General features: G+C 45.1%; 1 protein-coding gene across 1 annotated transcript in view; it reads left to right on the plus strand.

Annotated features, from left to right (window-relative positions):
• The window catches only part of DMBT1 (deleted in malignant brain tumors 1), a 572,499-nt gene that overhangs the window by 421,590 nt on the left and 124,007 nt on the right, over positions 1-26,902 (plus strand). Inside the window, exon 36 of the mRNA XM_033942984.1 lies at positions 23,089-23,347. Coding sequence (XP_033798875.1) covers positions 23,089-23,347 — 259 coding nt within the window. The remainder of the gene's footprint in view (positions 1-23,088; positions 23,348-26,902) is intronic.

Below are 26,902 nucleotides of genomic sequence, written 5' to 3' on the forward strand. Positions count from 1 at the left end.
GCCTGGGATAGGCACGTGGGATCTCTCGGAGAGAGAAAGAGAGAATGGTTACTGCGGATGGGCAGACTGGATGGGCCATTTGGCCTTTATCTGCCATCAGGTTTCTATATTCAAGAGGGCCTGGGATAGGCATGTGGGATCTCTCGGAGAGAGAAAGAGAGAATGGTTACTGCGGATGGGCAGACTGGATGGGCCATTTGGCCTTTATCTGCCATCAGGTTTCTATGTTTCTATATTCAAGAGGGCCTGGGATAGGCACGTGGGATCTCTCAGAGAGGAAAGAGAGAATGGTTACTGCGGATGGGCAGACTGGATGGGCCATTTGGCCGTTATCTGCCATCAGGTTTCTATGTTTCTATATTCAAGAGGGCCTGGGATAGGCACGTGGGATCTCTCGGAGAGAGAAAGAGAGAATGGTTAATGTGGATGGGCAGACTGGATGGGCCATTTGGCCGTTATCTGCCATCAGGTTTCTATGTTTCTATATTCAAGAGGGCCTGGGATAGGCACGTGGGATCTCTCGGAGAGAGAAAGAGAGAATGGTTACTGCGGATGGGCAGACTGGATGGGCCATTTGGCCTTTATCTGCCATCAGGTTTCTATATTTCTATATTCAAGAGGGCCTGAGATAGGCACGTGGGATCTCTCGGAGAGAGAAAGAGAGAAAGGTTACTGTGGATGGGCAGACTGGATGGGCCATTTGGCCTTTATCTGCCATCAGGTTTCTATGTTTCTATATTCAAGAGGGCCTGGGATAGGCACGTGGGATCTCTCGGAGAGAGAAAGAGGGAATGGTTACTGCGGATGGGCAGACTGGATGGGCCATTTGGCCTTTATCTGCCATCAGGTTTCTATGTTTCTATATTCAAGAGGGCCTGGGATAGGCACGTGGGATCTCTCGGAGAGAGAAAGAGAGAATGGTTACTGCGGATGGGCAGACTGGATGGGCCATTTGGCCTTTATCTGCCATCAGGTTTCTATGTTTCTATATTCAAGAGGGCCTGGGATAGGCACGTGGGATCTCTCGGAGAGAGAAAGAGAGAATGGTTACTGCGGATGGGCAGACTGGATGGGCCATTTGGCCTTTATCTGCCATCAGGTTTCTATATTCAAGAGGGCCTGAGATAGGCACGTGGGATCTCTCAGAGAGAGAAAGAGAGAATGGTTACTGTGGATGGGCAGACTGGATGGGCCATTTGGCCTTTATCTGCCATCAGGTTTCTATATTCAAGAGGGCCTGAGATAGGCACGTGGGATCTCTCAGAGAGAGAAAGAGAGAATGGTTACTGTGGATGGGCAGACTGGATGGGCCATTTGGCCTTTATCTGCCATCAGGTTTCTATGTTTCTATATTCAAGAGGGCCTGGGATAGGCACGTGGGATCTCTCGGAGAGAGAAAGAGAGAATGGTTAATGTGGATGGGCAGACTGGATGGGCCATTTGGCCGTTATCTGCCATCAGGTTTCTATGTTTCTATATTCAAGAGGGCCTGGGATAGGCACGTGGGATCTCTCGGAGAGAGAAAGAGAGAATGGTTACTGCGGATGGGCAGACTGGATGGGCCATTTGGCCTTTATCTGCCATCAGGTTTCTATGTTTCTATATTCAAGAGGGCCTGGGATAGGCACGTGGGATCTCTCGGAGAGAGAAAGAGAGAATGGTTACTGCGGATGGGCAGACTGGATGGGCCATTTGGCCTTTATCTGCCATCAGGTTTCTATGTTTCTATATTCAAGAGGGCCTGGGATAGGCACGTGGGATCTCTCGGAGAGAGAAAGAGAGAATGGTTACTGCGGATGGGCAGACTGGATGAGCCATTTGGCCTTTATCTGCCATCAGGTTTCTATGTTTCTATATTCAAGAGGGCCTGGGATAGGCACGTGGGATCTCTTAGAGAGAGAAAGAGAGAATGGTTACTGTGGATGGGCAGACTGGATGGGCCATTTGGCCTTTATCTGACATCAGGTTTCTATGTTTCTATATTCAAGAGGGCCTGGGATAGGCAGGTGGGATCTCTCGGAGAGAGAAAGAGAGAATGGTTACTGCGGATGGGCAGACTGGATGGGCCATTTGGCCTTTATCTGCCATCAGGTTTCTATGTTTCTATATTCAAGAGGGCCTGGGATAGGCACGTGGGATCTCTCGGAGAGAGAAAGAGAGAATGGTTAATGTGGATGGGCAGACTGGATGGGCCATTTGGCCGTTATCTGCCATCAGGTTTCTATGTTTCTATATTCAAGAGGGCCTGGGATAGGCAAGTGGGATCTCTTGGAGAGAGAAAGAGAGAATGGTTACTGCGGATGGGCAGACTGGATGGGCCATTTGGCCTTTATCTGCCATCAGGTTTCCATATTCAAGAGGGCCTGGGATAGGCACGTGGGATCTCTTGGAGAGAGAAAGAGAGAATGGTTACTGCGGATGGGCAGACTGGATGGGCCATTTGGCCTTTATCTGCCATCAGGTTTCCATATTCAAGAGGGCCTGGGATAGGCACGTGGGATCTCTTGGAGAGAGAAAGAGAGAATGGTTACTGCGGATGGGCAGACTGGATGGGCCATTTGGCCTTTATCTGCCATCAGGTTTCCATATTCAAGAGGGCCTGGGATAGGCACGTGGGATCTCTTGGAGAGAGAAAGAGAGAATGGTTACTGCGGATGGGCAGACTGGATGGGCCATTTGGCCTTTATCTGCCATCAGGTTTCTATGTTTCTATATTCAAGAGGGCCTGGGATAGGCACGTGGGATCTCTCGGAGAGAGAAAGAGAGAATGGTTACTGCGGATGGGCAGACTGGATGGGCCATTTGGCCTTTATCTGCCATCAGGTTTCTATATTCAAGAGGGCCTGGGATAGGCATGTGGGATCTCTCGGAGAGAGAAAGAGAGAATGGTTACTGCGGATGGGCAGACTGGATGGGCCATTTGGCCTTTATCTGCCATCAGGTTTCTATGTTTCTATATTCAAGAGGGCCTGGGATAGGCACGTGGGATCTCTCAGAGAGGAAAGAGAGAATGGTTACTGCGGATGGGCAGACTGGATGGGCCATTTGGCCTTTATCTGCCATCAGGTTTCTATGTTTCTATATTCAAGAGGGCCTGGGATAGGCACGTGGGATCTCTCGGAGAGAGAAAGAGAGAATGGTTACTGCGGATGGGCAGACTGGATGGGCCATTTGGCCTTTATCTGCCATCAGGTTTCTATGTTTCTATATTCAAGAGGGCCTGGGATAGGCACGTGGGATCTCTCGGAGAGAGAAAGAGAGAATGGTTACTGCGGATGGGCAGACTGGATGGGCCATTTGGCCGTTATCTGCCATCAGGTTTCTATGTTTCTATATTCAAGAGGGCCTGGGATAGGCACGTGGGATCTGTCGGAGAGAGAAAGAGAGAATGGTTACTGCGGATGGGCAGACTGGATGGGCCATTTGGCCTTTATCTGCCATCAGGTTTCTATGTTTCTATATTCAAGAGGGCCTGGGATAGGCACGTGGGATCTCTCGGAGAGAGAAAGAGAGAATGGTTACTGCGGATGGGCAGACTGGATGGGCCATTTGGCCTTTATCTGCCATCAGGTTTCTATATTCAAGAGGGCCTGGGATAGGCATGTGGGATCTCTCGGAGAGAGAAAGAGAGAATGGTTACTGCGGATGGGCAGACTGGATGGGCCATTTGGCCTTTATCTGCCATCAGGTTTCTATGTTTCTATATTCAAGAGGGCCTGGGATAGGCACGTGGGATCTCTCAGAGAGGAAAGAGAGAATGGTTACTGCGGATGGGCAGACTGGATGGGCCATTTGGCCGTTATCTGCCATCAGGTTTCTATGTTTCTATATTCAAGAGGGCCTGGGATAGGCACGTGGGATCTCTCGGAGAGAGAAAGAGAGAATGGTTAATGTGGATGGGCAGACTGGATGGGCCATTTGGCCGTTATCTGCCATCAGGTTTCTATGTTTCTATATTCAAGAGGGCCTGGGATAGGCACGTGGGATCTCTCGGAGAGAGAAAGAGAGAATGGTTACTGCGGATGGGCAGACTGGATGGGCCATTTGGCCTTTATCTGCCATCAGGTTTCTATATTTCTATATTCAAGAGGGCCTGAGATAGGCACGTGGGATCTCTCGGAGAGAGAAAGAGAGAAAGGTTACTGTGGATGGGCAGACTGGATGGGCCATTTGGCCTTTATCTGCCATCAGGTTTCTATGTTTCTATATTCAAGAGGGCCTGGGATAGGCACGTGGGATCTCTCGGAGAGAGAAAGAGGGAATGGTTACTGCGGATGGGCAGACTGGATGGGCCATTTGGCCTTTATCTGCCATCAGGTTTCTATGTTTCTATATTCAAGAGGGCCTGGGATAGGCACGTGGGATCTCTCGGAGAGAGAAAGAGAGAATGGTTACTGCGGATGGGCAGACTGGATGGGCCATTTGGCCTTTATCTGCCATCAGGTTTCTATGTTTCTATATTCAAGAGGGCCTGGGATAGGCACGTGGGATCTCTCGGAGAGAGAAAGAGAGAATGGTTACTGCGGATGGGCAGACTGGATGGGCCATTTGGCCTTTATCTGCCATCAGGTTTCTATATTCAAGAGGACTTAGATAGGCACGTGGGATCTCTCGGAGAGAGAAAGAGAGAATGGTTACTGCGGATGGGCAGACTGGATGGGCCATTTGGCCTTTATCTGCCATCAGGTTTCTATATTCAAGAGGGCCTGAGATAGGCACGTGGGATCTCTCAGAGAGAGAAAGAGAGAATGGTTACTGTGGATGGGCAGACTGGATGGGCCATTTGGCCTTTATCTGCCATCAGGTTTCTATGTTTCTATATTCAAGAGGGCCTGGGATAGGCACGTGGGATCTCTCGGAGAGAGAAAGAGAGAATGGTTAATGTGGATGGGCAGACTGGATGGGCCATTTGGCCGTTATCTGCCATCAGGTTTCTATGTTTCTATATTCAAGAGGGCCTGGGATAGGCACGTGGGATCTCTCGGAGAGAGAAAGAGAGAATGGTTAATGTGGATGGGCAGACTGGATGGGCCATTTGGCCGTTATCTGCCATCAGGTTTCTATGTTTCTATATTCAAGAGGGCCTGGGATAGGCACGTGGGATCTCTCGGAGAGAGAAAGAGAGAATGGTTAATGTGGATGGGCAGACTGGATGGGCCATTTGGCCGTTATCTGCCATCAGGTTTCTATGTTTCTATATTCAAGAGGGCCTGGGATAGGCACGTGGGATCTCTCGGAGAGAGAAAGAGAGAATGGTTACTGCGGATGGGCAGACTGGATGGGCCATTTGGCCTTTATCTGCCATCAGGTTTCTATGTTTCTATATTCAAGAGGGCCTGGGATAGGCACGTGGGATCTCTCGGAGAGAGAAAGAGAGAATGGTTACTGCGGATGGGCAGACTGGATGGGCCATTTGGCCTTTATCTGCCATCAGGTTTCTATGTTTCTATATTCAAGAGGGCCTGGGATAGGCACGTGGGATCTCTCGGAGAGAGAAAGAGAGAATGGTTACTGCGGATGGGCAGACTGGATGAGCCATTTGGCCTTTATCTGCCATCAGGTTTCTATGTTTCTATATTCAAGAGGGCCTGGGATAGGCACGTGGGATCTCTTAGAGAGAGAAAGAGAGAATGGTTACTGTGGATGGGCAGACTGGATGGGCCATTTGGCCTTTATCTGACATCAGGTTTCTATGTTTCTATATTCAAGAGGGCCTGGGATAGGCAGGTGGGATCTCTCGGAGAGAGAAAGAGAGAATGGTTACTGCGGATGGGCAGACTGGATGGGCCATTTGGCCTTTATCTGCCATCAGGTTTCTATGTTTCTATATTCAAGAGGGCCTGGGATAGGCACGTGGGATCTCTCGGAGAGAGAAGGAGAGAATGGTTAATGTGGATGGGCAGACTGGATGGGCCATTTGGCCGTTATCTGCCATCAGGTTTCTATGTTTCTATATTCAAGAGGGCCTGGGATAGGCAAGTGGGATCTCTTGGAGAGAGAAAGAGAGAATGGTTACTGCGGATGGGCAGACTGGATGGGCCATTTGGCCTTTATCTGCCATCAGGTTTCCATATTCAAGAGGGCCTGGGATAGGCACGTGGGATCTCTTGGAGAGAGAAAGAGAGAATGGTTACTGCGGATGGGCAGACTGGATGGGCCATTTGGCCTTTATCTGCCATCAGGTTTCCATATTCAAGAGGGCCTGGGATAGGCACGTGGGATCTCTTGGAGAGAGAAAGAGAGAATGGTTACTGCGGATGGGCAGACTGGATGGGCCATTTGGCCTTTATCTGCCATCAGGTTTCCATATTCAAGAGGGCCTGGGATAGGCACGTGGGATCTCTTGGAGAGAGAAAGAGAGAATGGTTACTGCGGATGGGCAGACTGGATGGGCCATTTGGCCTTTATCTGCCATCAGGTTTCTATGTTTCTATATTCAAGAGGGCCTGGGATAGGCACGTGGGATCTCTCGGAGAGAGAAAGAGAGAATGGTTACTGCGGATGGGCAGACTGGATGGGCCATTTGGCCTTTATCTGCCATCAGGTTTCTATATTCAAGAGGGCCTGGGATAGGCACGTGGGATCTCTCGGAGAGAGAAAGAGAGAATGGTTACTGCGGATGGGCAGACTGGATGGGCCATTTGGCCTTTATCTGCCATCAGGTTTCTATGTTTCTATATTCAAGAGGGCCTGGGATAGGCACGTGGGATCTCTCAGAGAGGAAAGAGAGAATGGTTACTGCGGATGGGCAGACTGGATGGGCCATTTGGCCTTTATCTGCCATCAGGTTTCTATGTTTCTATCTTCAAGAGGGCCTGGGATAGGCACGTGGGATCTCTCGGAGAGAGAAAGAGAGAATGGTTACTGCGGATGGGCAGACTGGATGGGCCATTTGGCCTTTATCTGCCATCAGGTTTCTATGTTTCTATATTCAAGAGGGCCTGGGATAGGCACGTGGGATCTCTCGGAGAGAGAAAGAGAGAATGGTTACTGCGGATGGGCAGACTGGATGGGCCATTTGGCCGTTATCTGCCATCAGGTTTCTATGTTTCTATATTCAAGAGGGCCTGGGATAGGCACGTGGGATCTGTCGGAGAGAGAAAGAGAGAATGGTTACTGCGGATGGGCAGACTGGATGGGCCATTTGGCCTTTATCTGCCATCAGGTTTCTATGTTTCTATATTCAAGAGGGCCTGGGATAGGCACGTGGGATCTCTCGGAGAGAGAAAGAGAGAATGGTTACTGCGGATGGGCAGACTGGATGGGCCATTTGGCCTTTATCTGCCATCAGGTTTCTATATTCAAGAGGGCCTGGGATAGGCATGTGGGATCTCTCGGAGAGAGAAAGAGAGAATGGTTACTGCGGATGGGCAGACTGGATGGGCCATTTGGCCTTTATCTGCCATCAGGTTTCTATATTCAAGAGGGCCTGGGATAGGCACGTGGGATCTCTCGGAGAGAGAAAGAGAGAATGGTTACTGCGGATGGGCAGACTGGATGGGCCATTTGGCCTTTACCTGCCGTTATGTTTCTATGTTTCAAGAGGGCCTGGGATAGGCACGTGGGATCTCTCGGAGAGAGAAAGAGAGAATGGTTACTGCGGATGGGCAGACTGGGTGGGCCATTTGGCCTTTATCTGCCATCAGGTTTCTATGTTTCTATATTCAAGATGGCCTGGGATAGGCACATGGGATCTTTCGGAGAGAGAAAGAGAGAATGGTTACTGTAGATGGGCAGACTGGATGGGCCATTTGGCCTTTACCTGCCATCAGGTTTCTATGTTTCTATATTCAAGAGGGCCTGGGATAGGCACGTGGGATCTCTCGGAGAGAGAAAGAGAGAAAGGTTACTGTGGATGGGCAGACTGGATGGGCCATTTGGCCTTTACCTGCCATCAGGTTTCTGTATTCAAGAGGGCCTGGGATAGGCACGTGGGATCTCTTGGAGAGAGAAAGAGAGAAAGGTTACTGCAGATGGGCAGACTGGATGGGCCATTTGGCCTTTATCTGCCATCAGGTTTCTATGTTTCTATATTCAAGAGGGCCTGGGATAGGCACGTGGGATCTCTCGGAGAGAGAAAGAGAGAATGGTTACTGCGGATGGGCAGACTGGATGGGCCATTTGGCCTTTATCTGCCATCAGGTTTCTATATTCAAGAGGGCCTGGGATAGGCATGTGGGATCTCTCGGAGAGAGAAAGAGAGAATGGTTACTGCGGATGGGCAGACTGGATGGGCCATTTGGCCTTTATCTGCCATCAGGTTTCTATAATCAAGAGGGCCTGGGATAGGCACGTGGGATCTCTTGGAGAGAGAAAGAGAGAATGGTTACTGCGGATGGGCAGACTGGATGGGCCATTTGGCCGTTATCTGCCATCAGGTTTCTATGTTTCTATATTCAAGAGGGCCTGGGATAGGCACGTGGGATCTCTCGGAGAGAGAAAGAGAGAATGGTTAATGTGGATGGGCAGACTGGGTGGGCCATTTGGCCGTTATCTGCCATCAGGTTTCTATGTTTCTATATATAAAGACACACCGCAGACCTCACAGCACACCCTAAAGAAAGCCACAGCATGATGGCTGAAGCGTCGTTTTTTTCTACACAGACGCGGCGAGATCCGGAAACCTGCTAGAATCATGATGCCAGCCGCGGAAGCCTAAGAGAACATATCCACACTTTAAAGTTTTTATTTTATTTTAACTACCCCAAAACAATTAAGGCAATAATGTTAATTTGTCCTCTGACGAAACCAGCGCTTTTTTACTCTCTCAGATCCAAAAATGGGAGCCTTACCATTTCCAGCCCTTTATACATAATTAGAGCCTATTTAAATCCTCTGGACCTCTAAGCTAATTTACAGTTTATATATATATATACTAGTGGCCAGATCGGGAGCCCTTTCCAGCAGGGCACCTAGCATCATCTACACCCCTCCCCCGTTCCTGCAGGGGAGAGCTAACAGAGGAGAGCTGCAGTCCGACGCTCAGACCAACGGTCAGTTCGGGAGCCCATTCCAGCAGGGTACCCGACACCATCTTCACTCCTCCCCCATTCCGAAGGGTCTACCTCTGAGGATCTCGCATCATGTGCGGCAGCGGTGGAGATTACCTTGCCAGAGATGTCGCCTGTTCTTGGAGGAAACTCGGGACCCAAATGATAGCCATTGGAACTGGGGTTGACGGCAGTTAAAGAATAGAATGGGAATGGTGGTTGAAGTGAATTGGGGTGGAGATGGAGGTGGGTATGGAAAGGGATAGGGATATGATGTATTCCGGAAAGGCATTTAAGATCTGGTGTTAAATGATCATAATAATTACAAGTCAAAGATCTTGATGCTTTTTTGAGTGTGTTTCTGTTTCTCTCTATGCTTATTTTTATCTCTATTTTGTTTACTTTAATTATTATTTTAATTCTATATTTAAATTATTTATTCATTACTTGTTGAAATATTTCATTTCTATCTTTACCTCTGACTTTTTATTTTATTTTCATACTATTTCTTCAGGTAGTTTAGTTAGATTGTGAACCTTTGGGACAGTTAGGGAATTTCCAAGTACCTATCTTATTTATTTTTATTTATTGTATCTTTTAATGCATCATTTTTGTAAACCGCTTAGAAACCTCACGGTTATTAGCGGTATATAAGAATTAAATTAAATTAAAATCCTCAGGGACACTTATATTAAAGAATTTGTAGAGCAGATTTCAATGCAGGTGTTTATTGCCTACATTGAGCATGCTCAAGAAATCCGGTCCATTTCCTGGCTCCCACTTAGTTTCCCAGCATCCTCTGCCTGTCCTTATCCCTCCCATGGTTCCACATGCACAACTGCACAATCCACAGCACCTATTGTGCCTCACTCCAGGGTATCACCTCTGCTCTTCCAAGCCCCCTAACTACAAAGTTGGGCTTCCCCAAGCCCACAATGTCCTGAAATCGGTTCTTCCCAACCCTAGGCCAAAAACAGCTCACCATGCATACATGATGCCCACAACATTATCACCGTGCATTCGTGATGTCACATGCATGCATGGGGATGCCCAGAGTTGGCCCAACATTGTCGGCATTTCTGCTTTGCTCTCCCTGAAAGTCCCCATAGTCCAAAATGGCTTCAGGCGATGGCTTTCACACACACACACACACACACACACCTCTGAGGGCTCCTGGATCTTGCCTGACCACACACTCCACACACACCCCAAAAAATGTATTAACCTTGGTTACAATTCTCTTTGAGTATTTACCTCCTTTTTTTCTTTTCTACCCTTGTCTACTCAAATTCACCCTCCTTCTCACCTTTCCTTTTATTTTTCAACTTTCATCTCCTTCTCTCATGCTCTAGCACTCCCATTTCCCATCTCACTCTTTCCTGAGCCTCCTATTCCCTGCTACCTTTCATCTACACCTCATTATCACATTTCTACCTCTGTACTTACTATCCTCCTCTCACTCATCTCCTTGCCACCCTTCCCCTTGATCTCTCCCACATAATTCCACCATTTCCAGTATCTCTCATCCCTCTGCTCTTGTAGTTCCATATCTCTTCACCCCTCCACTATCATCCTGGCCCATCTCTCTCTCCCCCTCCCTCCCCATCCAGTTCTGCTTCCTTTTTCCTGCTGTTCTTCCCTACTCCAGCCCCATTATCCAACATCTCTCCCTTAAGTCCAACATTTTTATTTCTCTATCTTTCATCCTTGTCAAGTATTTTTCTCTCCTTCCTTCCCATCCCCAGGACCATCATCGCTCTTGCTTCCTGAGTGCAGCTCATCCAAAATCTCTCTCATCCCCTCTGCATCCAATGTCTCTCCTTTCTCTTCCATCTACCATCTATCTCTCTTTCTCCCCTATCATTACTTTCTCCAGGCCTCTCTCACTCACCTTTGGTCAGACATTTCCCCCTCTTTCTTTCTCCCCTCTCCCCCAGAACTAAATTAAAAAAGCTCCAGGGAGCTCTATGGCTCAGCATCTCTTCCCCTTTCCCCAGCACAGCCCAATGTTTTCCTCCCTTCCCCCTCAACTTCCACTCTACCAAATATGCACAGCAGCTACCCAACCAGCTGCCTCAAAGCTTTCTCTCGGCTGCATTCTGGCCACATCCCAGACGCAACTTTCAACATGGCTGAGAGAATTGTAAGTGTATGCTAAATCCATTAGTGCACTTTAGTAAAAGGACTCCTTAGTTTGACCAGGGGCAACTCGGCCACCAGGTATTTATTTATTTAAAAAATTTGTATACCGTTTAATACTAAACGGTTTACATAATTTGCATACATAAAATTATAAAAAATAAGACAAACACACAAACAATCCTCAGAGACCGTATCTGCAAAGGTCAGTCCAGTTTTCATACATAGTTTTATATATGAAAATCAGACTGGGATGAAATGAATTTATCAACCTACTCTCTAAAAGAAAACATCAATATATTCTCCTACCCTCTACCTGCCCCCCTTTGACCCCAGCCTGGACATGTCTTCAGAGGCTGATTAACATGACTTTTCTGTCCCAACAGCTTCTCGACCAGGGGCGCCAAGGCCACCAGGTAACTCCAATTTTCATACATAGTTTTCTATGAAAATGTGCATAACCAGACTGGGATGAAATGATTTTATCAGTTTATTCTCTAAAAGAAAGCTTCAACATATTCTCCTGCTCCCCTACCCAAACCCAGCCAGGATACGTCTTCAGTGGCTGACTAAAATGTTACTTTTTTGTCCCAACAGCTGCTCAACCAATAATGCCTCAACCACCAGGTAATTCTAGCTTTCCAAATGTCATATCAACATCAACCAAGAACTTCTATGGACACGGTGGAACTGAATACTTCCAATACTGACCTCCTTCTGCTCTCTCTTACACTGTTTTCAGTTTTCTGTCCTTCTGGTTCCTTTCCATCCTCTTTTGATGTAAGTGAAAATCAACAACAGATAGAAAACTTGTTTCATCCTCTGTGTTTTTATCACACTTATCCAGAATGATTAAAGAGCTGCTTGGTTGTAATTGTGCCTCCAAGGAAGTGACCTAAGACCAGTGTCAGCTGTACCTGCCCCCTGTATGAAGTTTTGCATAGAGATGGCATTTAAATAAACTGTTAGCAAATTATATGAGGACGCAAAACATATAATATGTTCATATAATGATTCAAAATGTGTGATCGTGGCACCCACCTCTTCAAACCCAGCATGCACCAAAAAGAAGGAAAAAAGGCCTCAGACTAATGTGGTCTCAGTGTGGCTGCACTTTTCAAGGCTGTATTGTTTGTTCCCCTGATGAGTCAAACATTGGTGAAACAAGGTCGCTTGGGAAGATTGGAGAAGACGTGACAGCGTTGGAGCTCAAGTTGTCTTTTGTCAGCTACGGTAAGTCCTTGAACATGCCTCCGAGTTACTTTGCCCTAGAAAAGGCTGTATTGTTTGTTTTCCTGATGAGCTAAACATTGGCGAAATAAGGTATCTTGTTAGAAAGATTGGAGAAGACGTGACAGCATTGGAGCTCAAGTCGTCTTTTGTCAGCTAAGTCCTTGAACGTGCCTCCGGGTGACTTTGCCCTTTTCTAAACCTGAGCTGTTCTGTGAGGGAGTTTTTTGCCAATGAAAGTATCAAAATTAGTTTTGATTTGTACCTTTTGGTTCTCTACTGCTACATTAGTCTGAGGTTTTTTTCTCCCTCTTTTTGGGTGCATGCTGGGTTTGAAGAGGGGGTACCTCGGTGCCACGATCACACAACATTTTGAATCATTATTTAAATAAACTGCCCATGTGCTCCAAATGACAAACTATAGTAAAAAGTATTATGAAATCTAAATTTCTTCCTATCTTCACAGTTCTTCGTCCATCTTTGACCTCAAGGCCAAAGCTGCGACTGGTCGGTGGAGGACACAGATGCAAAGGCCGGGTTGAAGTTTACTCTAATGGAGCCTGGGGAACTGTGTGTGATCATTTCTGGGACAGAATGGATGCACAGGTTGTTTGCAGACAGCTGAGATGTGGAGCCGCTCTTTCTGCTCCAGGAAAGGCCTTTTTTGGGCAGGGTCATGGAAGAATAATCCTGAGTAATGTGCAGTGTGGAGGCTACGAGGCCCATCTCTTGCAGTGTCCTAACAGTGGGTCATTCCCAAATGCCTGCGGCCACGCTAAAGATGCCGGGGTGGTATGTTCAGGTAAATGTTGTTAATTTATTTCCATATGTAATCTTGAAACATATTCTCATATCAAAAGTGGTCTGGGTGTTGGAGCAAATCATCACACTAGGTTATTTCTTATAGAAGGGCCTATAGAAATGCAGTAACTTGGGGGATTTACATGGAACCGAAGTGGACTCATCTCAAGTGCATAATTTGGATGGACCCTTTTGGTCCTCACAGAGGTAAATGTACACCCTGTGAGGTTGCACATGTTTAATGTAGGTGCAGAGAATGTTCCATAAGAATTGCTGCTGCTGGGTCAGGCCAGTGGTCCATCCTGCCCAGCAGTCCGTTCACGCGGCGGCCCCTAGTTTTATGTGAGCCGAGTGTAGACATGGTCAGGGGAAAAGTTTGGGCAGGATGTGGCCGAAGTCACAAAGGGTTGATTCTATAAACGCTACCTAGAAAAATGGCGCTGGGCGCCTGTCAATCACATTAGGCACCATTTACAGAATCACGGCTAGCAGCACCTATGTCACGCTCGCCCACTTAGGTGTTAGGCACTGCTAAGCCCCATGTGACAAGCACCAACTTTTAGAGAACTGGATAGGCTCCTCTCGCCCAATTCAATTATTGAGGCCCATTAAGTTAGGCGCCCTTTATAGAATCAGCCTCAAAGTACTCATATGCTTTAAAATGCAGTTGGCTAATGTCTATGGAAATAGAGTCCATTTTAAAATGGGAGGGTGGACAGATAAACATGTGTCTGTTGCTCACAGGTCTGTCCCCATGGATGGAAATGTACGTCAACTCCCAAGCAAGTCTTAATACATGCAAATCCATTCACCTATAGTTCTTGTCAGTTCTCTCATGCTATTTTATAAAGATACATTGACACTTGTGTCAAATTGTTAATCACTGGGAGTTTCTTCCTTGATGATCCCTTTAAAAATTACCTTTGTTAGGCCGTCATTCACTACACTACCGTATGGTCAATGTTGAAAGTGATTTAGCCACCGAAAACAAGGGGAAGGAACATGCCTGGTGCATGCCCACAAAAGTTTCACAGTAAGCGCAGTTCTTGTGCACATGCCCAGGCAAACCCGGAAGTGCAAGCACACATAAAGGCTCATATTTAAATGCAGAAAACCAGGTGCCATGCTTTCACTTTCACTTTCACCCAAACTCACACATGTTTATTCTCACTATTGGTGCTTAGAGGCTGCACGGGCTTCTTTCTGCTTCTAAAACAGGGGTGTCAAAGTCCCTCCTCGAGGGCCGTAATCCAGTCGGGTTTTCAGGATTTCCCCAATGAATATGCATTGAAAGCAGTGCATGCACATAGATCTCATGCATATTCATTGGGGAAATCCTGAAAACCCGACTGGATTCCGGCCCTCAAGGACCGACTTTGACACCTGTGCTCTAAAACAACAACAAAAAACAGCAGTGGAATATCAGAGATACAGAAGAAATTCTCTTCTCAAACCTTCAACGCCCCTGAGTTCCAACTTCCAAGTAGGTCTTCAGCATTAAGACCAGCATTTTGTTCTGCATTAGCATCATATACAATTTGCAGCCATTTTTGGGGTGCACGTTGATGCCAGAACTAGATCCTTCTGAACATTCTGCACACATAAATGTGCACTCTAGTCCGGCACTAATCGCCTTTAATACTGGTGTTAGGTTTTGAGCATTGGCCCTTGTATGCCTGTGGAAAGTTGGGTCACTAAATTAGGCTGTTTATTTGTATAGCCTCCATCCCCATGAACCTCTTTAGCTGTGCTGGATTAATGATTCACAAGTGTACTTGCATGAGTGACAGTCATTTTCAAAAATTTAGTTTTACTAAAAGCAAAGTGAGAACAAACTAAGATGGCAACAGAGCAGGACGCGCGTTTGTGAGCTCCTGTTCCAGCGAGTTCTACAATTTCTCATTTAGCCACAATTACCTTTCCTTTATAATGCCAAAAAGAAGGGGAAGGCAGAGGATCACCCCTCTACCTCTATCTGCTACATCCACACAGCGTCAGACTGTAATAACTTCTTTTACAATTCCCTCGACATTGGGCATATCTGCTACAGAGCCACAGGAAAGGCTCAGCTTAGACAGAGAATTTTCGCTGAGCCCTGCTGGACCTGCGCCTGGAAACGCGGCTGTGACGAACCTCCAATTAGAGGGCCCCCTGGGAATGAGGGGAGGGAGAACTCGTTGCAGCTTGCAGGTTTGGAGGCGAAAGCTTCAACGTTTTCGATCTTGTTGAAGCCGAGTGAGGGAGGAGCTTCATATAGAATGGTGGTGAGCTGGGAGGAGACATGAGCCGCGACAGAGTTCTGCGGCTGGAACAAAATCAGTCTCAATCGACCCAACTCAAGCCACTTCTCAGACCGCCAGTGATAACCCTGGACTCTCTTTGGTCAGCAATAGAAAATCTACATTTGGTATGTACCAACATTATCTCACTAACACTTGGGCTTCCATTAAAAATTAATCAACTTGAAACTCAGGTTTAACAAGAAAACCATAAAATAGGGGTGATTGAACAAACTATGCTGGAGGTCAAAACCTTTAATAAACAAGTTAGAGATAAAACTCTTTATCTACGGAAAATTTTAAATCTTGAAAACCAAACTAGGAGCCTGAATTTAAGGTTACTGAGTTTTCCTATACCTAAATTTATGACTGCGAGAGAGATCTTTAAAAACTTTTTGATCTCCACCTTAAAAATTTCAGAGTCAAATATTCCCCCGATTCAAAATCTCTATTTCCTAAAACGAACCATTTTGGAAAAGATAGAAGAGGAAGAACAAGCACAGTTAGGAATCTCGGAGGTACTGGAATCTTCTGAAATTGAAATTCTGGGTCGAGCTACTTTGTCTTCCTTCAAGATAAGGACATGATTTTGAAACTATACTTTAAATTAAAAGAGATTTTCTATTTGGGTGAAAGAACCTATCTTTCCGGGTGTTTCAAGATGGACCCAAATTTGAAGGAAGGAATTTCTACAATATAGATGTAAAGTTATTTATTTGGGAGCCTCTTTTCAGTTAAGGTTTCCCTGTAAATGTCTTATCAACTACCAACAAAATAAGTATATTTTTTTTGACCCAGAACAGTTGCGCTTTTTCTTAGAAGGAAAAGGGATTTCTGATGCCACTTAGGAGAGTATAGGATAACTCATGCTCTATTCATTATAATTATTATTTGTATCTACCCTTTTTCCTGGAAGGGATTCCTATTTTCTTACTTTGTTCTCCCAATTGTGAACTGTATATTAAGTCAGAATTTTTCTTTGTTTCATTTCAATGGAAAATTGATTGTATTTGTTTCTCATTTTCTTTTCAAAGTTAATTCTTTGTGTGTAATTAATTGATAATAAAAAAAGCAAAGTGAATTGACTTGTACAGCAATGAAGTTGTTGGGATAAAAACATGAACAATAGTTGCACTCATTATAGTTGCAGTACTTTTACTCTATACTCAAAAAGTGTTATATTAGCAAATAACTTTTTTGCTTTAATTTGTGTAAATTTTTTAATTTTTTAATGTGTTCTTCACTGTTCTTTTACTTTAGTATTAAAATATACATTTATTTTTACTTTTACTCAAGTACTTTGACCAGCTATCACCATATCACCCTTTGAATCCAGAGTCCTATTCAAATTCGCCTGCTTCTGTTATAAAACAGTATTTGGCCTATCCCCAAGCTACTTAAACCCTCACTTTTATCTGAATCACATAAACAAGCACTCCCGGAGAATTCAGCTCTTCGCCTTCCCCTCCCTAAAACTATGTCACTCCAAAAGATTCCTTGACAAAATTTTCACCTTCCAGGCTGCCAAACTGAACCCATGGCTAGCCCAAATTGTCCTTGAGGCCCCCACCTACCTCGGGTTCAGAAAATCTCTCAAAACTCACCTATTCCATGGACAAGACACCTAACACCCCTCTCCAATGAAACACAACTTCCTCCTTTCCCCTTCCACCTCTCTACCCAGCCTACCCACCTCAATCCTCCCCCCTGACCTACACACTCCCTTCTCTCTCTAACTTCAACTACTTCGTCGCTTCTAATATTGTTCAATTGTTGTGAACCACTTGTAATTTTTTTGATAAACAAATGTGAACCGCCTAGAACTCCTTGGGTATGGCGGTATACAAAAATAAAGTTATTATTATTATTACTAATTCTACATATGATGTGCAAATATGTTTGCATACCCAATATATGAGTGCAGTTTGATTAATGAGTCAATTACTGCCAATAACTAAGTGCTAATTAGCAATTAAATTAAAATTAGTGTGCACATCATTAAACACTAGGAGCTTCTTTTACTAAGCTGCATTAGGGCTTTAATGCGTGGAATAGCGCGCACTATACGCTAACGCCAGCATTGAGCTGGCGTTAGTTCTCGCCACATAGCGTGGGGTTAGCGCACACTAATCTGCTCATGCGCTAAAAACGCTAGCACACCTTAGTAAAAGGAGACCTAGGTTCTGTGCGTAACATTTATGTTGTCATCCTCCCGTCTGGCGCTGGGTAGCGGGAATGAGGGCAGGGTGATAAGAAAGTTTGCTGCGTGTCACTCTAACAAGTGAGTGGCCCTTCAGGCAAAACAAAGTCACACTTGCACACGTTCCATGGTACAAAAAGAAAACGTCCAGCCAACAGAAGAATATTCTCAGGTAAGTAGAACACTTTCTTATAACTCTTTCTGTCAGGATTAGGCCAACAATATTCTCCCAACCAGGAGCAAACAAACAGTTCCTCAAAAATTCTCCATTTTGTCCCAAAGTTCCCCTTTAGGGCTGTGAGGCTGGCCCACGGACCTCAGCCCTGCAAGACTTCCTTCTTTGTGAAAAACAAAATAATCATAGACAGGCTCCCTAGAACCACTGTGGGGCATAGGCTGCTGTGTAACTTTACTCATCCCCTCTCTTAACAACAATAGGAGAAGAGAAGACCCACAAAAATATCCCACCCAGATGTTGCAGCACAGTACTTTTAAAGTCCTTAAAGCAGTGCCGAAAAAAACTTCTCAATTGGAACATTTTCTCTGTTAGCAAAAAAGAACAAACACATCAGGCTTGTTCTTGCAAAGTTCCATTTAGTGCTTTAGTAAACACCACAAGAAACACAACTAGGCTGTGGGTTTGGCTTTTCTTTTCTTCAGCAGGATGGCTACTTGCCCTTCTCTTAGCAGTTCACTTCCATGACCTCCACCGGTTCAGGAACTGGCTCAGGAACAAGCATCGGCTCTGTACATTCCATCCTTTCTTACACTGCAGTTTGGGAATCGCCAGCACTGACCCATTCCATGGGCTCTCCTTCCCAGGCCTGCAACTTTGGCTGGAGAGCTCTTTTCAAGCACTGTTCCTTCACTGCCCTTGCTAGCTTGGTAAGCTGCTTTTCTGTCTGTTTGGGCCACACCCAAACCTAGCTGCAGTGTTGGCAGGTTTTCCTTCTCTCTGGCTCCCCAATTATCCTCCTGCTTGCTAAGCGGGGTTTGCCTAGGCTGGTCTAGAGGGTAGGCAGCTTTTGATGCTTTGGCATGCCTTTTACTAAAGGAGTTCAATCACCCCTATTTTATGGTGTGTTTAACCTGGTGGTTTGTTCTCCCAGATTCTGGCTTCTCCTGTGTGTCAGGGCCGACTCGGGAGTCGGAACTGTCACAATGTGTAGATTCGAAAAGGAGGTGTAGACATGAGAGGGATTATAAGTGAATCAGGAGGGTTCCTGGAATGTAAGTGCAATTTTATAGAATAAGGGAGATCAGTGCCTAATTTAACCCCACTCTTTTTACAAAGCCACGTTAGGCTTTTTTATCACCGGCCACAGTGGTAGAATTCCCATGAGCATTGGAGATAATACCACTCCGGCCAGTGATAAAAAAGTCTAGCGCCGCTTCGTAAAAAAGGGGAGGGAGGTTAGGTAGGACAAGTTATACCACATTTGACGGTGTATTTTGTGCACTGATCTTAATGTCAAACGCTAGTGTAGAAACAAGGCCCTACTCTGAGCATCGCTTGTAGGCTAGTGCTTAGATCTAATTTGGGTTTTGAGTCTTATCCGGGCAGGGCTGAGCTGGCATTTATCTGGTTTGAGCTTGCCCCTGAGAAATGCCACAACCTGGCACTGAAGCTCCCAAATCTACTATTTCATGCATTCTCCTGCCCACACCAGTCTGGCTAGGACACTCTTCAGCTGCTCATGGAAATAGGACCAGCAACACCTTGGCCACAAGGTAACTCCAAATGTCTTATTTCAGTATATGAAACTGTATAAACCAGAGTGGGATGTAATGAATTATGAAACCGTTCTCTAAAAGTGAAAAACAAATTGAAATTGATTGAGTTGATTACTCTATCCAATATGATGGGTATAAGAATTTCGTAAACATAATAGTTGCATTTTTAGCTCATTGACGTTGTATGATGTCTTTAGTATGTAATTTTATACAATCCATATCAGTTATTTTTTAAGATTTTATATTTGGTCTGTTGGTGATATGATGAAAAAAAAGTCACTTTTAGTCCATTTTCTTTTATTGTTTACATCATTTCAGGGATTTTATTAATATTTCTTTCTGTATATGAGATTATTAATGTTTATTTAGGTTATAAAAACGTTTACTTATTGTATCTTTATATGCATTTGTTCAGACTCCTGTGGCAGGCCCACTTGGAGCCGAAACACGATCGTGTCGAGTCACGATATATCAAGCACCAGGGTCTTCTTCACTGTTTCTGTTTCGCTTTCCAAGTTTTGGGAAGTAATTGTCTCCTGTTTTTCTGGGACCACTCTCTAAAAGTCAGCTTCAGCACTCTCCCCCCCCCCCCCCAATCTAGCCAGGTCACATCTTTGCCTGCTAATTCAAGTTTACCTTCTTCTCCCAACAGCTGCTGAAGCAATGGTGCCATGGCCTCCAGGTAACTCCTGTTTTTCACTCTTTTTTACCTGAAATCTAGAATTTCTGTCTGACACACCATGGAAATCAAAAGCCACAAAATCTTCTTTCTCCAAGTGAAGTCAACAGTAAATAGAAAACTCATTTCAACACTCTGATTTTATTACATGTATGCCTTTATTGTCTAGTTAGAAGAATTGAAAGCACCTTCAGGATAGGTTCCCAAAGCTTCCTCACATAGAAACGGTGACGGGTCATAAGCGCACCAGACAAACAGACACCGACAAATTGGAGTGGACAACTGAGCGCAAGACAACAGCGCGCCGCACAAAAATCTTATTTTAAAGGGCTCCGACGGGGGTATGTGGGGGGAACCCCCCACTTTACTGAATACTGTTCATGCTGCCGTGCTGGGGGGGGGTGTAACCCCCCACTTTATACAGAAAACTTAACTTTTCCCCTAAAAATTAGGGGAAAAGTTAAGTTTCCTCTATATTGGGGGAGTTACAAACCCCCAAAACCACCCCCAACAGCAGCGCAAACAGCATTTAGTAAACTGGGGGTGTTCCCCACACACACACCCCCGTTGGAGCCCTTTAAAATAAGGTTTTTGTGCGGTGCGCTGCTGTCTTGCGCTCAATTGTCCGCTCCAATTTGTCGGTGTCCATTTGTCCGGCGCGCTTATGACTGTGAACCTATAAAAACATAGAAGCATTGATAAACTTCTCATTCCATATGCCCCCTACCCAGAATCTACGTTCCATTACTCAAACTCTAATTTCTGTCCCCTCTATTCACGACTTATTTCTTGACTCCACCCGTAAAACCATTTTTTCAGTCACTGCCCTCACTTTATGGAACGACCTTCTGTCGGATCTTAGACAAGAAACATCTCTTGAAAAGTTCAAAACATTTCTCTTCAAAGACGCCTACTCATTCTGATTTGCCCCATTCAGTTAGAGCCCTAACAGCTTCTACGCAGTCGGCAGTACCAAATTGAAATGCTTCTCTAGAAATGATCACTACCCTATCCTAGTGTGTTAAACCCCTCCCTTTTAGATTTTATTTTATCATTGTATTTAAGCGCTCACCTTTTCCCACTTTTCCTTTTGGTACCAGTAAGTCTATGTTTTGTCACCCCCTCTACTTTTTATTTTTAAGTTTTTATATTTTAATATTTTGATAATTGTAAACCGTTTAGGTATGCTTTTGATAAACGGTATATCAAAGATTAAATAAACTTGGAAACATGATGGTAGATAAAGGCCAAATGGTCCATCCAGTCTGCCCATCTGCAGTAACCATTATCTCTTTCTCTCTCTGAGAGATCCCATTTGCCTATTCCAGGCTTTCTTCAAATCAGACACAGTGTTTGTCTCCACCACCTCTTCCGGGAGACTGTCCCATACATCTACCACCCTTTCTGTAAAATGGTATTTCTTCAGATTACTCCTGAGCCTCTTAACTTCATTCTATGCCCTCTCATTCTAGAACTTCCTTTCAATGAAAGAGACTCGATTCATGTGCATTTACGCCATGTAGGTATTCAAATGTCTCTATCATATCTCTCCTCTCCCACCTTTCCTCCAAAGTATACAGATTGAGATCAAGGAAGGTTTGGATAGGTTCCTAGAGGATAGGGGGATTGAGGACAGATAGAACTAGATAGTAGGTTATAAAAGTGGACAATAACCACTTCACAGGTCACGGACCTGGTGGGCCACCGTGGGAGCGGACCGCTGGGCGAGATGGACCTCTGGTCTGACTCAGTGGAGGCAACTTCTTATGTTCTTATTTTTAAATCTGTCCCTATAAGTCATATGACGAAGACCACGTACCATTTTAGTAGCCTTCCTCTGGACCAACTCCATCCACAGAGGTGTACTGAGCACTGGGACAACAGGGCAGTGCCTGAGGGGAGCCCATTGTGTCCTAACTTCTATCTAGTTTAATAACTTTCGGTAGGAGCAAAGATCTTCTGTTGCTCCCTAAAGTTCTTCATTAACAAGGAGAAAGATGGCTTCCCCTACCCTGGTATTCTAAAGCTGCCCACCCACGGCCCAATCCAGTCCAAAAAGATATAACTCACCTTTACTGGGGAATTAGTTGGGGAAAAAGCATCAGTGCAGGCAGAGTTCTTGATCAAGGTAAATCAGTGCAGAATTAATATTGGATACAAAATTGAGAAGGCTAAAAATCCATCAAAATAAAAACAGGATCACCACATGCTACACATTAGACATTTTCCTCCTTCACCCTTTAGCTTTTTCCTTTGTCCTCTTCTTGGTACCTACAGAACAATAACATGTCTCTTAACAGGAATAAGCTCTTCAACACCCCTTTGAGATGGCAGCTTTGAAGTAAGTTTCCACCTGGTACTCCTTGACTTAACTCCATGTTGAAATCTGTTTCATGCAAATCCTCACAGCAGATGAGGAGCATGGCCTAACTCCCTTCAGCAATCCCCACAACACTCCAAAAAATCTCCCTCATCCTAAACACCTATTCACCCCAACTTTGGGCCACAGCTATCTTCTTTGGACAGGAGATGAACAAGAAGAAATTCAAAGTGTGAGGGCTCATCCCTCATATTTATACATTACCAGCCTCTCATTTTTTATTCTACCTTATCACTGAGCATCAGATGGGGTTTTTGATGCATTTAAAATGGATCTTGAAGGAACTCTTATATAAATGTATTTTGAGTAAAGGGGCCATTGAATTATATGTAGGAGACCACCTGTGCTTCCAATGAGGTGTCGTATCAAGCCCTAAAGATTGACCCATTTAAATAAACTGCCCTTGATAAATGCCTAAGGCCCAGGAAGATCCATTGTGCTAAAACATAGTAACATACATAGTACCATAGTAGATGATGGCAGATAAAGACCCGAATGGTCCATCAAGTCAACCCAACCCTACCCACTCTTTAAATTAGTGACGAGTAAAGGAATCTGAATTTCTTTCTATCTCCACAGTTAATCGTCCTTACATGGACTTGTTGCCAAATCTGCGACTGGTCGGTGGTAGGCACAGGTGCAGAGGCCGTGTTGAGGTTCAGTATAAAGGAGCTTGGGGAACTGTCTGCGATGATTTCTGGGACAGAATGGATGCACAGGTTGTTTGTAGACAGTTGGGATGTGGAGCTGCTCTTTCTGCTCCAGGAAATGCCTTTTTTGGGCGGGGTCGAGGAACTATAGTCATGGATAACGTGCAATGTATCGGTAATGAACCTCATCTCTGGCAGTGTCCTAATAGTGGATCTTCCATAAGCGACTGCAACCACGGTGAAGACGCTGGGGTGATATGCTCAGGTAAACAAGTTTTATTATTTGTTACTTCAGTTTATAATCCATCAAACACGCTTCAAGGTGAAGCACATAATATTCAGCAATAAATACAAGTAAAATATTCCACTTATTAAATAGAAAATAGAATGGTATAGAAAAGTAGCCTAATGATTAATGCAAGGGACTAAGGCCCAGATTCTCAAAACTAAAATCGGCATTTAATGCGGTCGCTAAACTGGTTTTCGACAGTTTAGCCTGCATGCATTTTAGCGGCGGATTATCAAAATGGCTTATGGTGCTCTTTTGAGAGCTTTCTAGCAGTTTCTGATACTGCCATGCAAATGGGCTCTTCAGTATTCAAATGAGCACTCAAGTGGATTCTTAAACATAGCCAAGCCATTCTCCAAGAACGATATCGGCTTTTGGCGACAAAAATCAGCAACTGGTCCGGGGGTGCTGGTATAGTGCCGCCAGCATTATTAAAAACACATCTCTGGAGGGTGTTTTGGAAAAAAAAAATTCTAAATTGAAGTTCGGCAGGAGAGATGCCCCCTCTCTCTTCTGCTGCATAGCTGCCAAACAACACCCCACAACTCCCTCAGCAGTGGGAGAGTTGCCCAAGCTCTCCTACCGCCTTGCAAACCCTCCCCTTGCCTCCAATGACCCCCGCCCTCTCCCCCTTACCTTATTTTCAGATGGCTTGCCGGAGGGATGCCTACTCCCTCCAGCCAGCAGCTCCACCTCTTCAAAATAGTAGGCCTTCCCCACCCTGGTGCATCCTGGGATGCACCGGGGAGGGGCCTGAGGCTCTGATTGGCCCAGGTTGTTTAAAGCCTCTCTTATGGGTGGGACCTTATGTGTCTGAGCCAATCAAAGCTCCTTTTGCATCCGGGGAGTGACCTAAGGCTCTGATTGGCATCTGGGCCAATCAAAACCGTAGGTCCCTCCTCGGATGCAACCGTAGCTCTGATTGGTCCAGATGCATAAGGCCCCACCCATAGGAGGGGCCTTAAACAACCTGGGCCAATCAGAGCTTCAGACCCCTCCCGAAGGGGAAGGCCCGCCATTTTGAAGAGGTGGGCCTGCTGGCTGGAGGGAGTTTTAAGATGCAAAATTCATGTATTTTTCCCATAATGCATACTAGTAATCCCCTCACACACACACACTTAGGTCCAGTTTCTATAAACGGTGCGGTGATGGGCATCTACACACAAATGTGGTGCCAATTGCGTGTAAATCACACATTAGCGCCCTGTATTGTGACTTTATTGTGGCTAAATCACAGGCATCGGAAATGAAGACCAGGGTTTCAAGGCCTACTTTTCTGGCACCTATATGTGACCTGAATCTCTACTACAGAGGCGCCTACTGATGGCTAAGGGTACTTCCCGTGTAAACCACTCCGATTTTACCCTTAGGCATCGGTTAGCACCTCTGTAGTTGTGGAGGCGCTGTCTTTTCTTATTTATTTATTTATTTTTAAAATTTCTATACTCTTTAAAACTAAATGGTTTACATAATTTACATGCATAAAATTGTAAAAAAAAACAACATAATTAGACAAACAAATAATCCTCAGAGAACATGTCCACAAAGTAACACCAAAGGCTTAAACAAAGACTCATGAATGATTCTACAATCAGCAACACTAAAAAATGATTGGCTTTTAAATGACACAATCAATTATTGCATTGATTAAAGGCAAATAAACCAATTCAAACTGGCATCGTTAGGGTACCTAACGACGCCTAACAAGCTGCACTGTTTATAGAATTTGGCCTTAATGTCTGTTGTTTAGCACAAGGCCTGTTGCATGAAATGGGATTTGAGATAATACAAGTAAATGCTTTCTTGGTCATCGCTGCTCCTGCACCTCCTGAATGGGTCAATTGTCACCAAAGAGTAAAGGAGGGGGGTCAAGAGTACCCCAAACTATACCCATTACAGAAACTCTCTCTTTGCCCTATGTTACTGCACTACTTGGCTTCATAGCAGAATTAACCCTTGAAAGCCACTGCCCTGTTATAGCAGCAGAAATGGTCATGGGTTTGGCCAATAACTTGAGGAGATGCTGTAAATTGTAACTGGACATAGGTTGTATCACTTCTACCCTTACAATCCCTGCCAGGACACAGATTCATGTTATATTGGTTTTTATCCCAACAGCTGCTGGACCAGCGGCATCTTTGCCATCAGGTAATGCCAACTTTTCCATGTTATATTACAAGAGAAGTAATGAAGGAGAAGCCTAGTGGTTATGACACTGAGAACTGGGTTCTAGGTAGACCACTTTGACTATAACCACAGAAAGGCGATATATCACGTCTCATTCCTCTGTGTGTAACAGGAGAAAGAAAGGAAAAGGCCTTAATAGAAATATTGAACTGCATAACTACCCTGTGGCATGCTAAGTGGGGGCGGACCACCCCTGGCAGCTCTCCATCCCCCACACCACGCTCGTACCCTCCCTTCCCCCGCCTCTTTAAATCTTTGCCAGCACAAACAACTTCTCAGGCCTGCTGCTCACACTGGCCTGGCTTCCCTCTGAAATCACTTCCAGATTGCAGGGTCAGGAATTGGCATCAGAAGGAAAGCCAATGCTAGCATAAGCAGCAGGCCAGAGACGCTGCTCGTGCTGATGAAGATTTAACAAGGCACTCCCTGAAGGGAGGGCATGAGTGTGGCATGGGGGGCTAGAGACAAAGCATGATATAATGACTCAAGCAGTCTGTTCCAGGCATATAGCGCAGCAAGATAGAAGGGACAAAGTCTGGAGTTGGCAGTGGAGGAGAAGGGTACGGATAAGAGGGGGGAATAAGTAAAGAGAGATTTGGGGGAGCTGCAGAGTAAATGCACATGTAAGTTATTAAGGGGAGTTTCAACTGTATTTGGAAATAGATGGGGAGTCAAATGAAGTGACTTCAGGAGAGGGGTAATGTGAGTATGACGGCTTTCACAGAATATGAGTCGTTTAGCTGAATTTTAAACAGATTGAAGGGGAGAGAGATGGTTGGGTGGAAGACCTGAGAGTTGCAGTAATCTAAGCGAGAGGTGATAAAAGTGTGGATAAGGGTTTTGGTAGTGTGCTCAGAGAGGATAGGTCAGATTTTAGTAATACTGTATTATAGAGGAAGAAGTGACAGGCTTTAGCAGTTTGTTGAATCTGAGCAGAGAAGGAGAGAGAGGAGTCATAAGAACATAAGAACTGCCATCTCCGGATCAGACCTTCGGTCCATCAAGTCCGGTGATCCGCATACACGGAGGCCCAGCCAGGTGTACACCTGGCGTAATTTTAGTCATCCATATCCTTCTATGCCTCTCGTAAGGAGATGTGCATCTAGTTTGCTTTTAAATCCTAGAATGGTGGATTCCACAATAACCTCCTCTGGGAGAGCATTCCAGGTGTCCACCACTCGTTGCGTGAAGCAGAACTTCCTGATATTTGTCCTGGACTTGTCCCCCCTTAGCTTCGGTCCATGTCCTCTTGTCCGTGTAACATTAGACATTGTAAATAATTTTTTTTCCTGCTCTATTTTGTCAATTTCTTTTAGTATTTTGAAAGTCTCGATCATATCCCCT

This window comes from Geotrypetes seraphini, chromosome 4 (genome assembly GCF_902459505.1).
Source record: "Geotrypetes seraphini chromosome 4, aGeoSer1.1, whole genome shotgun sequence".
In the NCBI taxonomy this organism is placed as follows: Eukaryota; Metazoa; Chordata; class Amphibia; order Gymnophiona; family Dermophiidae; genus Geotrypetes; species Geotrypetes seraphini.